At 40.0% G+C, this 15,128-nt stretch overlaps 1 protein-coding gene across 3 annotated transcripts in view; it reads right to left on the reverse strand.

The window, feature by feature from the left end:
- Positions 1–13,939, reverse strand: part of DYNC2LI1 (dynein cytoplasmic 2 light intermediate chain 1) — a 46,746-nt gene extending 32,807 nt beyond the window's left edge. For all 3 annotated transcript variants that reach the window (XM_010595899.3, XM_003416101.4, XM_023555327.2), the window contains exons 1-4: positions 13,845–13,939; positions 11,403–11,520; positions 3,349–3,383; positions 1,794–1,863 (exon numbers count right to left, since the gene is read on the reverse strand). In XM_010595899.3, coding sequence (XP_010594201.1) covers positions 1,794–1,863; positions 3,349–3,383; positions 11,403–11,520; positions 13,845–13,852 — 231 coding nt within the window. In that variant the 5' untranslated portion in view covers positions 13,853–13,939. The remainder of the gene's footprint in view (positions 1–1,793; positions 1,864–3,348; positions 3,384–11,402; positions 11,521–13,844) is intronic.
- Positions 13,940–15,128: the final 1,189 nt, after the last annotated feature.

The raw sequence follows: 15,128 nt of genomic DNA on the forward strand, positions 1-15,128 counted from the left end.
CACCAGGGATCCTCACTTTCCATAAAATGATAGGAGATTAAAAGGGCTAGGCAGCCAAGTAGTTTGGAAATAAGACCACCTATTCCAAGAGAACTTTCCTAGACTGCTGGCCAGTAACATCTGTCTTCCTTTCCTGATGCTGAAGACCCTTCAGTCCACTTAAGTTATGTATGGGTCTGACAAAGCGCTTCCACAGAGAACTCTTAGGGAACATTAAGCCAGAGAAAGATATGAGGCTTCCAGAATGAACATGGAAAAATTCAACTTGATAATACGAAGTTTAGAGAAAAAAGTATGTCAAGAGGAATCACATGGGCTTTTATGAATCTGTTACCATGAACCTGGAAGAGGCAGATGGTCATTAAAGCAGGTTATATATGTGTGTGTGTGTATATATATATTGCATTTTCGACAAATTCTCATCTCTTATAAATAATCACTAAAATTGTTTTGCTGTTGATATCTGAATTACTAATGTTCGTGGGGTTGATAATCCTGTATTGGAAAATCTCCCTCAATTTATGATTTGATGAAGGGAAACTTTTAGAGCTCTTCTGAAAAGTTAAGCTTATGAAAACAGTCTCAAAGTTTCCGATGAAGAGGATAATTCCATTTCTAGGCCAATTACTCATGTCACAATTCATGTGAGTCATAAATTGAAGCTCTCCTTGCATCTCAACATATTCTGTTTTTTCTTTTCTTTTTAATGTCACAGTTTTAATAAACAGCTTTCGCTGGTGAATACAGGAAGCAACGACGGCAGGTTTTAACTCTTTACAGTCTAACGATCAGACATTTAGACTAGATCAGTCTATGAAAATTTGCCTTGAAGTGGGGCAAGTGAGACTCTGCTGTAGATTGCACTTCCACAGACCTGAGTTCATCTACCTAATGACCTCTTTTCGTACAAGAATTCTGAAAAAATTTAGGATTTTCCCCCCAATATATACTGTATACTCTTCCTTTATCCTGAATAAGGAGCCCTGGTGGCACAGACGGTTAAGTGTTCGGCTGCTAACCGAAAGGTCGGTGGTTCGAATCTACTAGCTGCTCTGCAGGATGAAAATGTGGCAGTTTGCTTCCATAAAGATTACCGCTTTGGAAACCCTATGGGGCAGTTCTACTCCTATGAAGAGATACTACACAAGTGAAAACAGGTTTGCAACCAAAGAGGGCCCTGAAGGTGAAATACAAGCTCAAGTCACATTTATAAAAATGCTAATAATTTAGATTTTGAGTATATTTTCATAAATACTCAATAGTTCAAACCCATATTTTAAGCAGATTTTTTGAGAGACAGATGGTAACTCACAGTATTACTCTAATTTGAAGGAGGAAAAAAACAGTCAATTTATACGATTAACATAATACACCAAAGAAATAAAGTTACAAAGAAATTTTATGGAAGCATTCCAGGACACAACCAATGAGAGAGCTAAAATATTTTCACAGTTTGGGTTGGCTTCATATGTGCTGAACTGCATTTGAAGTTTAACAGTACAAAGTGTACCACTGGATATGTTTACTGATTATACACAAGACAGAAAATGCAAAACGAAGTCAGCATCATGACTTCACTGTCTGTTAAAAAAACAAAACAAAACAAAACACAAACCCGAGGCTGTCGAGTCAATTCTGACTCATAGCAACCCTATAGGACAGAATAGAACTGGCCCATAGGGTTTTCAAGGAGTGTCTGGTGGATTCGAACTGCCGACCTTTTGGTTAGCAGCACTGTGCCACCAGGGTTTCCTCACTGTCTATGGGTATAGCAATATCACAATGACACTCACTGTGTTATGCCCTTTTGCTCTTCTTCCATATGTATATTCCAAAGCTAAGGTTGGTCTTGGTGGCTCATCCCTGTACAACAAAGAAAGATGGTATCACCATCGTGAGTGGTATTAGTTTCTTATGCTATCACCTTATCAATTTTTGCTTCCTCTTAAACACTTTAATCTATTAGTAAAGGTGTTTTGAATATCACCCCTGCTTTTATCTTTATGTATATACATAAGAATATACAAAAAGAATTTTATATATATGTATAATATTTGGTTGTATATCATAAAAGAAAGAAAATTTTCTTTTGAGACAAAATGCTGCTTTTAAGATAAAATTTATAAGAACTGATTTTTAATCGACAATTAGGAGAAATGCCCTTTTTCTGAAGACTATCAAGGAATTGATATGAAGAATTTTCAGTCCAATGCAGCATTTTGTAGAAGATCTGCTCCCACTTGACGACTTGCTTAGAGTAGGAAACATATCTCAATGCAGGTCTAAAGAGAGCCATGGTCCCCAGAAATGGAAAGATAACGCAAGTGTCACTGTGCATGGTTCTTCCTTCTAGGAATCAATTTTGTTGGTAATAGGAATTACACAAATCTAGGGTTATATTGTAACCCTGATGGCAAAGTGGTTAAGAGCTATAGCTGCTAACCAAAAGGTGGGCAGTTTGAATCCACCAGCTGCTCCTTGGAAACCCTATGGGGCAGTTCTACTCTGTCCTATAGGGTTGCTATGAATTGGAATCGACTCCATGGCAATGTGTTTAGGTTTTGGTTAGGATTATATTATTTACATTCTCTAATAATATTTTTCAAATGAATGATGTCTCTTTAACATGACCAAAAGACCAAATTCCATCTCCTGTAATGTTTTTGGAGAGGAAAAAGGAAATATGCATTGGAATGAAGGGAACAGAGAAACATCTTCCAAAATTGGTTGGAGGCCTTCTTGACCAACTTCCTGCAGCATCTACTAATCATAATCCTAAATCTTGATCCCAAGGCATGCTTTGCTTCTATGATATATAAGGTTAAGAAGTATTATAAAACAAATGGTACAAGTTACAGCTTGGCAATCAACTTCAAAAATATATCCATGAGCAATTCAAAGATGATAATGTTCAATTAATCAGAGTATTTAGAAAAAAATAGTTTAAATAGTAGAGTGGCATAGTCAAAAAGAAGGAAAAAGTACTACTGTAGGTTGGGTAGTCATGGTAACATTTCTCCCCCAAATAGGGAACCAAAACCAAACCAAACCCGTTGCCATTGAGTCCATTCCAACTCACAGTGGCCCTATAGGACAGAGTAGAACTGCCCCGTAGGGTTTCCAAGGAGTAGCTGGTGGATTCAAACTGCTGGCCTTTCAGTTAGCAGCCGAGCTCATTTTTTAGGCTTGTTGTTGGCTGATCTTTAAAGGAGCTTTTCAGGCTACACCAAGGATTCATTAAGAATTAAATATTTTGCTTGAGTCTCCTTCCATGTCTTTTAGAATCAAACTTGCCCTATATAACTAGAATAAGCAAGAATGTAGTCTAAAAGTTAATATAACACTTACCTGTCAAGACACCGTAGAATAATAGTAGTCTTTCCCTAGAAATTCAAAAAGAAAGAATATTGTGTTAATGTCACCCATACGTAAAATTTTATTATTGTTCATAAGTGGGGCCCCAAATCGTTTTTTAATCACTTGAATGATAAATTACCTGGAAACGAGAAGCAAGAACTTTCAAAACTGTCTGATAAGTGGAAAAAGTTAACTGTCAACTTTCCATCATGGTGTAGCTACACTGCTATTATTATAATTACAAAGTCCCACAGATGACAAATACTAGCAAATCGTACCTCACTTTAGTGGTCAACTTGGCAGCTGTCTGAAATTTTCTCTCTACTTATCAATGCTAATTACTGGTTAGGCTCATGATTAGTGTCTTCTAAAATGTTTTCATTCCAATTGTTGAAGTGGAAATAAAGAAAAAAATAACATACAAATAAAGGACAAGTTGTAAATATGTTCAGAGTAAGCCATTCAGACACTTTTTCTTTGTTTCAAATCTATAGGATGTACTTATTCCAAGTTTTTTTTTTTTTTGAAGTCAAGAAATAAAGGTTCAGGCCCCATCTCTGCCACTAACCAGAAACTTAAATCTCATATCATAGGCAAGGGACTGGTTCAGTGGTTTGAATCTCTCTCTCTCTCTTTTACAGTAAAACTCTATTTTTTAAAATGAATGAACTTATAAGAAAACAGAAAAAAGAGGAGCAGCTGGGAAAGCTATAGGAGAAAGCCTTTGGGCTCCAAGGAAAACAGCTGGGAAAGATGGATCATTTTACTATAGCCATAATCCGCCCCGCCCCAAAAAAGAGAGCGTGCTTGAAAGAAATGATAACAAACAAACTACTCCAGATTATTTGGAATATGGTCAAATAGCATGACTATTTTGTAATGAGAAATATAAAGACATAATTGGAACAGTAGCAAAAATGTGCACCGAAGGATGTTTACTGGTATTACATAAGAGTGAAAAACTAGAAATAAACTAAATATCCAAACAGGGGATTGACTAAATTAATTATGTTAATCCATGTAGTATATGGGACAAGGTATGTTACAAAATATATATAGGGAGTCCCTAGGTGGAAACCCCAGTGGTGTAGTGGTTAAGAGCTGTAGCTGCTTACCAAAAGGTCAGCAGTTCGAATCCACCAGGCACTCCTTGGAAACCCCATGGGGCAGTTCTATTCTGTCCCACAGGGTTGCTATGAGTTGCAATCGACTTGACGGCAACGGGTTTGGTTGTGGTTTTTCTAGGTGGTGTGAATGATTAACACACTCTGCGGCTGACTGAAAGGTTGGTGGTTCAAGTCCACTCAGAAGTGCCTCAAAAGATAGGCCTGGAGATCTAGTTCTGAAACACCAAACACTGAAAACCCTATGGAGCAGTTTTACTCGGACTGAAGTGGGGCCACCATGAGACAGAATCACCATGATGGCAAGTGGTTTATACATATAATGATGAACTTGCTTTAACTTAAAAATAGTGTCTCCAATCATTTCTTTAGGAATTCCCACAGCAATAACTCTTTGGCCTTAATGAGAGGCTTCAAAAGTCTACTGACCCCCAAAACTTTCTCCTTCTCAGTGAGCCCCTCCTATCTTCACTTCTCATCTTTTCCCTCTTAGAGTCCATGGTTTATCACTATAATCATCTCTTGCAACTATCTACTCCCTAGGCTTTCTCTCTTTGCATCACACCAGCCTAGCAAAACCCCATCCCAGACAAACTCACCTTTCTCCTCCATGCCTGCACCCATGCAAGTGAGTGCTGGTGGAGAAAAATCACGCAAGCTGAGCAGATTGGTGTCACCTAACTTCTAAATCCCCGTCATCAAAACAGCTGTTAACACTGCCTGGCAATTCTATTGTATTTGTCTAGTTGTCTAGTTATAGTAATTGCTTATACTTTATGATGTATATTCATAAACCAGGACTGGATATTTACTCATTCATTTAAATTTATGTGTCTACATGGCAGGAAGATAAAATGGAGGGAGTGGTTAAAGTACTGTTTCATACACTTTCTTGATTATCTCCTTAGACTACTGACTAGACCTCTTCACTGGAGTTACTCCCCTTGGCTTACTTCTGGCTCTTCAAACTTTAGGCATCGCTCTTTTTTTTTTTTTAATTTTTATTGTGCTTTAAGTGAAAGTTTACAAATCAAGTCAGTCTCTCATAAAAAACCTTATATACCCCTTGCTATATACTTAGTTGCTCTCCCCCTAATGAGACAGCACATTCCTTCTCTCCACCCTGTGTTTCCATGTCCATTCAGCCAGCTTCTGTCCCCCTCTGCCTTCTCATTTCCCCTCCAGACAGGAGCTGTCCAAATAGTCTCATGTGTCTACTTGATCCAAGAAGCCCACTCCTCACCACCATTACATCCTGTCTTGTAGCCCAGTCCAATCCCTGTCTGAAGAGTTGGTCTTGAGAATGGTTCCTGTCTTGGGCTAACAGAAGGTCTGGGGACCATGACCTCTAAGGTCCCTCTGGTCTCAGACAGACCATTAAGTCTTGTCTTTTTACAAGAATTTGGGTTTTTTTTTTTATCCCACTACTCTCCTGCTCCTTCAGGGCTTCTCTGTTGTGCTCCCTGTCATGGCAGTCATCGGTTGTAGCTGGGCATCATCTAGTTCTTCTGGTCTCAGGCTGATGTAGTCTTTGATTTATGTGGCCCATTCTGACTCTTGGGCTCATACTTACCTGTGCCTTTGGAGTTCTTCATTCTTCTTTGCTCCAGGTGGGTTGAGACCAATTGTTGCATCTTAGATGGCTGCTTTCTAGCATTTAAGACCCCAGACGCCACTTTCCAAAATGTGATGCAGGATGTTTTCTTAATAGTTTTTATTATGCCAGTTGACCTAGGTGTCCCCTGAAACCATGGTCCCCAAACACCCTGCCTCTGCTACTCTGGCCTTCGAAGCATTCGGTTTATTCAGGGAACTTCTTTGCTTTTGGTATAGTCCAGTTGTGCATCACTCTCTCTTACCTGCCAGTCTCCCAATCTCCTGGGCTGAGTTAGGTGTCCTTCCTGTTTTCCATCACTGCATTTGTCTCATGGATTTGCTATTGCCAGCACACAAGTACTAGCACCTAAGTTCTTTTACAATAGAGAATGTGTCTTTAACCACTGTTTCCCCAGTGTCTAGTAGGACGCCTGCCACATAAGAGATATTCAATAAATGTTTACGGCATAGAGGGATAGAAGATTGGGAAGGAGAAAGAGAAGGTAGGAAGATAGTTGGTTTATTTGGAGAAAGGTGGTCACTGTTTGAAGCATTAATTGCTCAATTCTCTTGTTCTTTCACGATAAATTAAAAAACTAACATTCTCCATAAAGCTCAGAATTTTTTAAAGGATAATACCCTCAAAAGTTCTAGATATCTCAAGGGAGATCCCACGTCCTGAAAAACAAAATTAGTTTTAATTTACATTAATGAAAATAAACAAAAAATACCTTGTATATACCATATACCTATCAAGAAAAAGGATGGTCTTGGTCTTTTAAGAACAAATACTAAGCAAAACAACAGGCTGTCACAACTACAAAAAAGTCAAGAACAACAATGTTACAGACAGTGATAAGTAGAGAATGCTAGTTGGAGCATTCTGTGTATGAGAGTCTATATGCCTGATTCAGTAATTAGATCAGAACAGTACTATTATCATAAGCCGTCTTCAAGAAAGTGGAAGTAGCTTCTTAATACAGGATATTTTTTGTAATAGGAATTTAATTGTACCATAAGGCTAGTACTGGATATTTACTCATTCAGTTAAATTCATGGGCCTAAACTCACGGCAGTAAAATAAAATATAGGAAGTTGTTAAAAGCACTATAATTGTCGAGTCTATTCTGACTCATAGCGACCCTACAGGACAGAGGAGAACTGCTCCATAGGGTTTCCAAGGATGTAATCTTTACGGAAGCAGACTGCCACATCTTTCTCACGCAGCATGGCAGCTGGGTTCCAACTGCCAACCTTTCAGTTAGCAGGCAAACGCTTAACCACTGTGCCACCGGTGCTATACTCAAGAGCTATACTCAATGCAAAATCACTCTCCTCACAATAGTACACCCATGAAACAAAATGTTTATTTACTGCAGATGGGTTAAAATATCCTATGACAATTTCATTTTATAAAACTAAATTCAGATTAAAAGTGGGCCAATATGAAAAATTTGGAAAATGAAAACCAAAATAACAGCACATAGTGATGAAATTTTTAGTACGCATATTTCCTTTTAGTTTTTGTGTTTGCATTTTTACATTGTTGAGACCACATTGTATATAAAATCGATGGCCTGCTTTTTTCAATAAACATTATATAACAACAACAACAACAAAAATCAAATCTATTGCAACTCATAGTGACCCTGTAGGTCAGAGAAGAACTGCCCCATAAGGTTTCCAAGGAGCAGCTGGTAGATTCAAACTGCCGACCTTTTGGCTGGCAGCTAAGCTCTTAATCACTACACCTCCATCCTCTGGATCTGGCAAGCCTTGACCTTTCTATAGACAGTGTCGCCAGCAGTTCTGCCCCCCTGGTAGGAGCTTTGTGGGCCAAGAAAAGCTGCACGAAGATATGACGCATCTATTCCACTCTGTGTGGCCATTTCCAAAACACCTGTGTCCTTGGCTAAATAAATTTACAGTGGGGGACGAAGGGGCTCTCATCCTACCAGTGGTCAGTGGCCCAATGGAAATGCTGCCATTTTTTCCCCACATCTTCCACAATCAATAACCTTTTGATAGACACCCTTGGCACACAACTATTCCTTAGATGAGACTGCTAAAAGTGAAGTAAATGAATCCAAAATATGAATATTGTTAATATATTGACTTATTAGATTTTTAAATGGATCCTGGCTTTTATAATCCATTAAGGCAGAAGATCTGAATATTTTCAAATTATAAACCAAAGTTGAAGTATTTTTAAAAATTTTATTTACTGTCATAATTTGTTCTAGATCAATAATTATCTTCTAACTTTTTTTTTTTTTTAACTAACGCTGTTTTCACAGTTTCTGTACTACCTCCCAGCTCGGTGAGTAGCCCCTGGGGTTTTAAAAGGTTGCGAAGTGGCCATTCGGGATAAAACAATTGGTCTCTATTCACCTGGAGCAGCAGAGGCAAATGGAGATCCAGGAGGTGGAGAAGGAACTGGACTGCAGGTCTAGCTGCCTCCATGAACTACCGCCTCCTTTGCTATGTGACCAGAAGAACAGAACATTTTGATCAAGGACTCAATAGATGAATCCTGATCACAAGAGGGAAAATGTAGATCAGAACTTCAAATTTCTTGTAGAACCCAGATTTACTGGACCCATTGAGGCCCATATCTGCTGCCCTGAGAAAATTTTTGAACTTTGCATTGAAACTTTTCCCTGAAGTCATCTTCAAACTAAACAACCGTTTAGCTGAATTAGTAAAGAAGGTTCGCCTAGAGCACTGCATTCTTTTAAAGAATTATCTGTATGAGATCAAATTGACAACAGTAACTCTAAAACATAGACAAGTAGTTTATGGAGCAGTGAGTCTGTCAATGTTGGTGAAATAACATGGGGGAGATAGTGGGAACGGTGATATAGGTGAAGAATGTAACTTATATCATTGAACTGCACACGTAGATAGAAATTGCTGAATGGATATATGATCTGTTGTGTATATTTCCACCAAAAAAACAAAAACTTAGCAATAAGAGAACAAACAACCCAATTACAAAATGGGCAAAAAATCTCAGCAGAGACTTCACCAAAGAAGATATATAGATGGCAAATAAGCACATGAAAAGAAGCTCAACGCCCTATGTTACTGCCTTTGTTAGTTTCCATCAAGTGAATTACAACTCATAGCAATTCCATGTGTTCCAAGTAGAACTGTTGCATGGGATTTTTAGGCTGTGCCCTTTTAGAAGCAGATTGCCAGGCCTGTCTCCTGAGGCACTCTAGGTGAGTTTCAACCACCAACCTTTCAGTTAGCAGTTGACTGCTTAACGATTTGTGCCACGCAGGGACTTCTAAGTGACTGTTGTTGTTCTTGTATACCATCGAGTTGATTCCAACTCCTAATGACTTCATATGACAGAGTAGAGAGTAGAACTGCCCTAAAGGGTTTACTAGGCTATAATATTTATGGGGGTAGACTGCCAGGTCTTCTCTCACACAGAACAGCTGGTGAGTTTGAACTGCCAACCTTTTGGTTAGCATCTGAGCACTTAACCATCACACCACCAGGGCTCCTTCACGTATCATTAATCAAAAATCAAAACCCATTGGCGCTGAGTCAATTCTGACTCATAACGGCCCTATAGGACAGAGTAGAACTGCCCCATAGAGTTTCCAAGGAGCGGCTGGTGGATTCAAACTGCCGACCTTTTGGTCAGCAGTCAAGCTCTTAACCACCAGGGCTCCTCATATGTCATTCGGGAAACGCAAATGAAAACAATAATGAGATGCTAGTACACACCTATTAGAATGCCTAAATTAAATCCTGACAATATTGATTATTGGTGAGGACGGGGAGCAACTGCAACTCTCATGCATTGCTGATGGGAAGAAAGAAATGGTACAGCCACTTTGAAGGACCGTCTGGCAGTTTCTCACAAAGCTAAACATAGGCTTATCATAGGATCTAGCAATCCTGCTCTTAGTTACTTACCCAGCTGATCTAAAAACGCATGTCCGCACAAAAGTCTACACGCAAATATTTATTGCAGCTTTATTCATAATCACCCAAAACTGGAAGCAACCAAGATATCCTTCAACAGATAATGGATAAGTCAATTGTGGTACATCCATACAATGGAATTTTATTCAGCGATAAAACAGAAATAAGTAAAAAAAAGGGAGCCACAAAAAGCCATGGATGAATCTTAAACGCATATTGCTACGTGAAAAAAGCCGGTCTGAAAAGGCTACATACTGTATGATTCCAACTGTAGGACATTCTGGAAACCGCAAAACTAGAGAGAAAGTGAAAAGATCAGTGGTTGAGGAGAGGAGGGACGGTAGCTGAATAGTTGAAGCACAAGGGTGGTAAAACTATCCTGTGTAACATTGTAATGTTGGATTCATGACACTAGGCATTTGTCAAGACCCATAGAACTTTACAGTGCAAAGACTGAACCTTAATGTGTGTAAATTAAAAAAAAAAAAAATCTAGGTCAGGACACCCCAGGAGGGAATGCAGAATATGACAAAACACTGTCAGATGGTAAAAGCCCAGAATGGACTATGGCTTGAAAAAAATTGCTAAGAGCAACACAGAGGTTTTTAAAACCATGTTTGGTTCTGTTGTTTATGGCAGACTGAGGTTTTCTAGTAACTATGAATTAACAAAAACTGAAACAGACTGTCTTGTGGAAGAGAACTCTCCCAGTACTGGAGATATTTAAACCTGACTATACCATCACTGTTTGGAAGTATTGTGAAGCAGTGGTTCTTAGCCTTCTGGGAGGTGTTAGAACCCTGTGAGAATCTAATTTTCCATAAAAAAGGCCCCCATGCACAAACACACACAATTCTGCATACATCTCTAAGGAGTTCACTGACCCCAGGAAGTGTCTCCACAGACCTCAGGCTAAGAATCCCTGTTGTAGAAAACTACAGTCCTCAATGTTTCTTTAGTTTCCGTGGCTCTAGTTAAGATAAATGTATCATATCCTATATGTTTCATGTTTTTATTATATGTGTACCTTTTTTTTTTCGGTTGTACAAGTGACCTGTAAATATGACCATCAGATTAGGTGCCTTTATGCAAATTGGGAAAAGGTGACTCCGCTGGGCAGTCACTAGAAAGAAGTGCCCCTTCCTCCAGGCTGCTGTGGTCCATGTCAGAGTGGCGCTTGGCCAGAAGAACTCAGGCTGAATGTCAGCCCCCACTCACCCCTTCCACAGGGCACCCTCAGACAGGCCACGGCCAGCTCCTGCACTGGCAGGCCAGAGATTGGTCATCTGGGTAAGAGCTGAAGTACCCAAATTTTTTTTAAAAGTATTAAAATAAGCATTACCACAATACTCAGAAAAAAAAAAGTAGGAAAAAAGACATTACCCCGTTTTTACTGCCAATGAAGAAAACAGATTTTTCTCCAATTTCAACTCCATCACCTTCTTTGCCATTACTTCCTTTTTTTTCCACTTCAGCTTTTGCAATTTCCCAGAGTGTGTCACTATATGAGAGGCAGAAAACCAAAATTCAGAGAAAGAAAAAGCATCCTTTCAAATATTTATTTTATGCTCAAAGAAATTTTATTTCAGACAAATTTATGAGACAAATCAACATTATTCTGGGGGCCAATAGCTTGCTATAGCATCTGACGGTTAGCCATCTTGCCATGTTTTGCTTTGTACCGGGTCGTCAAAGAATGCTGAGAATGATAAGCAGAGCTTTTATCAGCAGGATTTAAGGTTATCTTATTTTGTGGTTTATACGTTGACAGCTATGTGACAGCACCTCAGATATATTTGAAGTTACAATGACTTTTGGAAATATACACCTTGAAAACCACCAACACCTAAATCATCTAGGAAAATGAGGAATGTGTAAAACCCACATACCAAATAAGATTGCTCCTTGAAACATTTTGTTGTTGTTGTTGTTGCTGTTATTTACTCAATTATATTTTGGGCTCATGGGTCTCCCTTTTTTTCATAAAAGTATAAAGAAGGGGGAAAAATACACCAAAAATCTCAAATATTTTGGAAAAAAAAACCAAACTCAGCGCTGTTAAGTCGATTCCGACTCATAGCGACCCTATAGGACAGAGTTGAACTGCCCCACAGAGTTTCCCAGGAGTGTCTGGCAGATTCAAACTCGACCCTTTGGTTAGCAGCCGTGGCACATGCCACCAGGGTTTCCAAATATTTTGAAGATTCCTTTTTTTACACACATACATAATTTTACACAAAGGATATCATTTTTTTTTAAATTAAATTCTAAGTGAAAAATGGAGTATTGAACTCAAAACAAAACATGAGAGGCCTGACTGAGTCTAGTTTGAATCTACCATTTAGGTATGTGAACTTGGGGGCAAATTACCTAAACTCCCTGGATCCTTCGTTCCTTTATTAATTCAACAAATATTCATTCATTGAGCAGTTTATATATGAAAGCCTTTGTGCTAATGCCCAGGCTCTCCTCTGTTTCCTCAGCTCTAAAATGCTGACAAAAAAGAACACCAACCTTATGGAGTTGTCATGATTGTTAAAATATGATAATCCATTTAGTTGAAGCCTGGTGGATAAAATCACCTAAAACTTATTGGCTGCTTATTATTATTCAAGAACCAAGAATGAAGAAAGTGGCTAAAAGGCTAAAATCAGTGTCTGGCTTTCCTGCAGGAGACGTGGGTCTATCGGTGGCCAATGCATGTCATGTGCGGCCACCAACTATCTGTCAGTGGAGGCTGTGTGTTGCTGTGATAATGAACCGGTTTCAGGGGAGCTTCTAGTCTAACACAGACTAGGAATTAAGGCCTGGTGATCTACTTCCAAAAATCAGCCAATGAAAACTCCATGGATCACAATGGTTCAGTCCCCTTGGCCACACCAGGAGTTGAGGGCTGATTCCATGGCAGCTAACAACAAATGTATGCACTAAAATCATACATTTATTTCTAAAGTGCGCCCCCAGGCCCTTAGTGGGAGCCTGTCTGCTCTTCACTTACACATCTTAAAAAAAAAAAAAATCTGTCTTCTAAGTACGCAGCAGAGAGGAGGTGCTGTCATCAGGCATGCCACCTGTGGACATTTATAACTCAACCATACCTTCTACCTGGAAGCAATTACACTGCAACGGGCGGCTGATGATTTTTCACTCACCGCTGATCATAAAGTGAGAAAAACAGCTTTATTTTGCTTTGTGATGGACTTCCTGACCCCTCGCCCTAACGTCCTTCAATATTATCGTCGGAAGATTGAGAGATTATCTTGAGAACAGATAATGAAGTTGACATCAGAGAACTGAAGAGCTAAAATGTATTTTAACCACAAAAACCAAACCAAACCCGTTAAAGTCATCACTCCCCGCCCCCCTTTTCTTTTTTTTTTTTTTTCCTTTTTGAACGTGACCTTATACTTTCCACAGTGCTTTCGCGGTTTCCCCGGCACCAAGGAGGGGAGGCCCCTGGGGACATGCCTGGTGCCGGGTTCACCACGGCATCCCCTGCTCCTAACGGCGTCCCTTGTCCGCAAGAAACTTCCCTTAAATGAGTGAATAGATGAACTTGATCTTTCAAAGGCCCGTACTTTTCTACTTGGGGAACAGTCAGTTGTTTGCTCCAGGGCAGTTCTCACGGACCTGGGAGCATCCTGCCTGGGCTGCAGGCGGGACAGGCTCAGGTCTCCCACCCTCTGCAGGTCCCGCCAGGGCTACTGCTCCCCCAAATACCCGCAGCGGCTCTTCCCTCCCTGTCTCTTGCAGGCTGGGTGGGAAACAGGGAAGGCTCTCGGGAGGAGAGTGATGCGGAGGCCGTAGGGCTGGAATAGGGGATACCTGGGCATGGTGATCCGGCGCCCTAAGCCGTGGGCTCGGCGCGGGGCCCAGCCTAGAACGCTGCAGGCGGCGACCTCAGAGGTGGGCCCCGGAGCGCGGGCTGCCGGGTTTCCATGGGAGCGACGTCGCGTCCTTGGTTGCGCGCGGAAGAGGGGCCTCATGGGAAGTGTAGTTCTCAGCGTTCCTTTTCAAGCCTCTCAGTGAGAAGCCGAGGTGACCAGTGGTTACAAACCTGGGACCTGAGCAATTGTTTCTATACTAGGAATATTCTTCTGTTCAAGAAATATTTTACGGGGTGGCAGAGGTCTCTGCTCTCTCTTTAGTTACTTTTCTCTCACCATAACAGTGATTTGGGAATAGAGGGTGAAACAACCTTCTGAGCTGTTTTCTAGTAATTTACTGGAGGCAAAGAATATTCACATCTTAAAACTGACAATAAGACATGTGTAGTCGCTGCAGGTTTTTTTTTAGTCGGTGCAGGTTTTAAGTGATCGCACATCCTTTATTACTATGCTAATAAAGGAAGAGCATTTCCTACATACCTGATTTACTTTATGAAGGTGATTCTTTTTTTTCAAACTTTATGATCTCTTCATAAGTCTCCAGAAATCTCCAAATCAATAAACAAACTGTGAGTTACTACTATACACAATGTCCTGTGCTACACAGAATAAGGAAGACGATCAGATCTCTACCCTCAAGAAAGACATACACATCTAATTTTTATGGAAGTACATAATAAAAGCTAATGCAGAAAGGCACAAAAGTTACATGAGAACACGTGACTGATTATGTCCGAATGGTTGTTGAAATATTTATGACAGTGATACTGTCTGATCTGTCTTGAATGCTGAGTAGAGAGCAGACTCTCTAGCCTGAAGGCGCCCTGAATATTTGAAGGACAGCTTCTTCCTGCCATTTGACTTGGGTTTACGGTGTAACATTCCAGAACATGGGCTTGAGAGTGAGATGGACCTAGATTTCACATTCCAGCTCAGCCACACGGTGTAAATTGCAGCATTGCCATATCATATAAACTACTCAAGTTCTCTGAGCCTTAGTTTCCGATCCTGTAAAGTGGAGGAAAATCGTGAGTTTTAAATGAGATAAAATACAAGTAAAAAGTAAGTTATGTGTGTACCTGACACATTATAAGGGCTCAATGCTTGTTATTATTACGTGGTAAACTGCTGATCATCACCTTTAAACAAAGAAGCACAAAGATCATATTCCCAGGAATGAGGCAGATGGTTGGTAAAGAAAAGAGGCATTCACCTCAGATAA

The sequence above is a fragment of the Loxodonta africana genome, chromosome 26, assembly GCF_030014295.1.
Source record: "Loxodonta africana isolate mLoxAfr1 chromosome 26, mLoxAfr1.hap2, whole genome shotgun sequence".
Classification (NCBI taxonomy): Eukaryota; Metazoa; Chordata; class Mammalia; order Proboscidea; family Elephantidae; genus Loxodonta; species Loxodonta africana.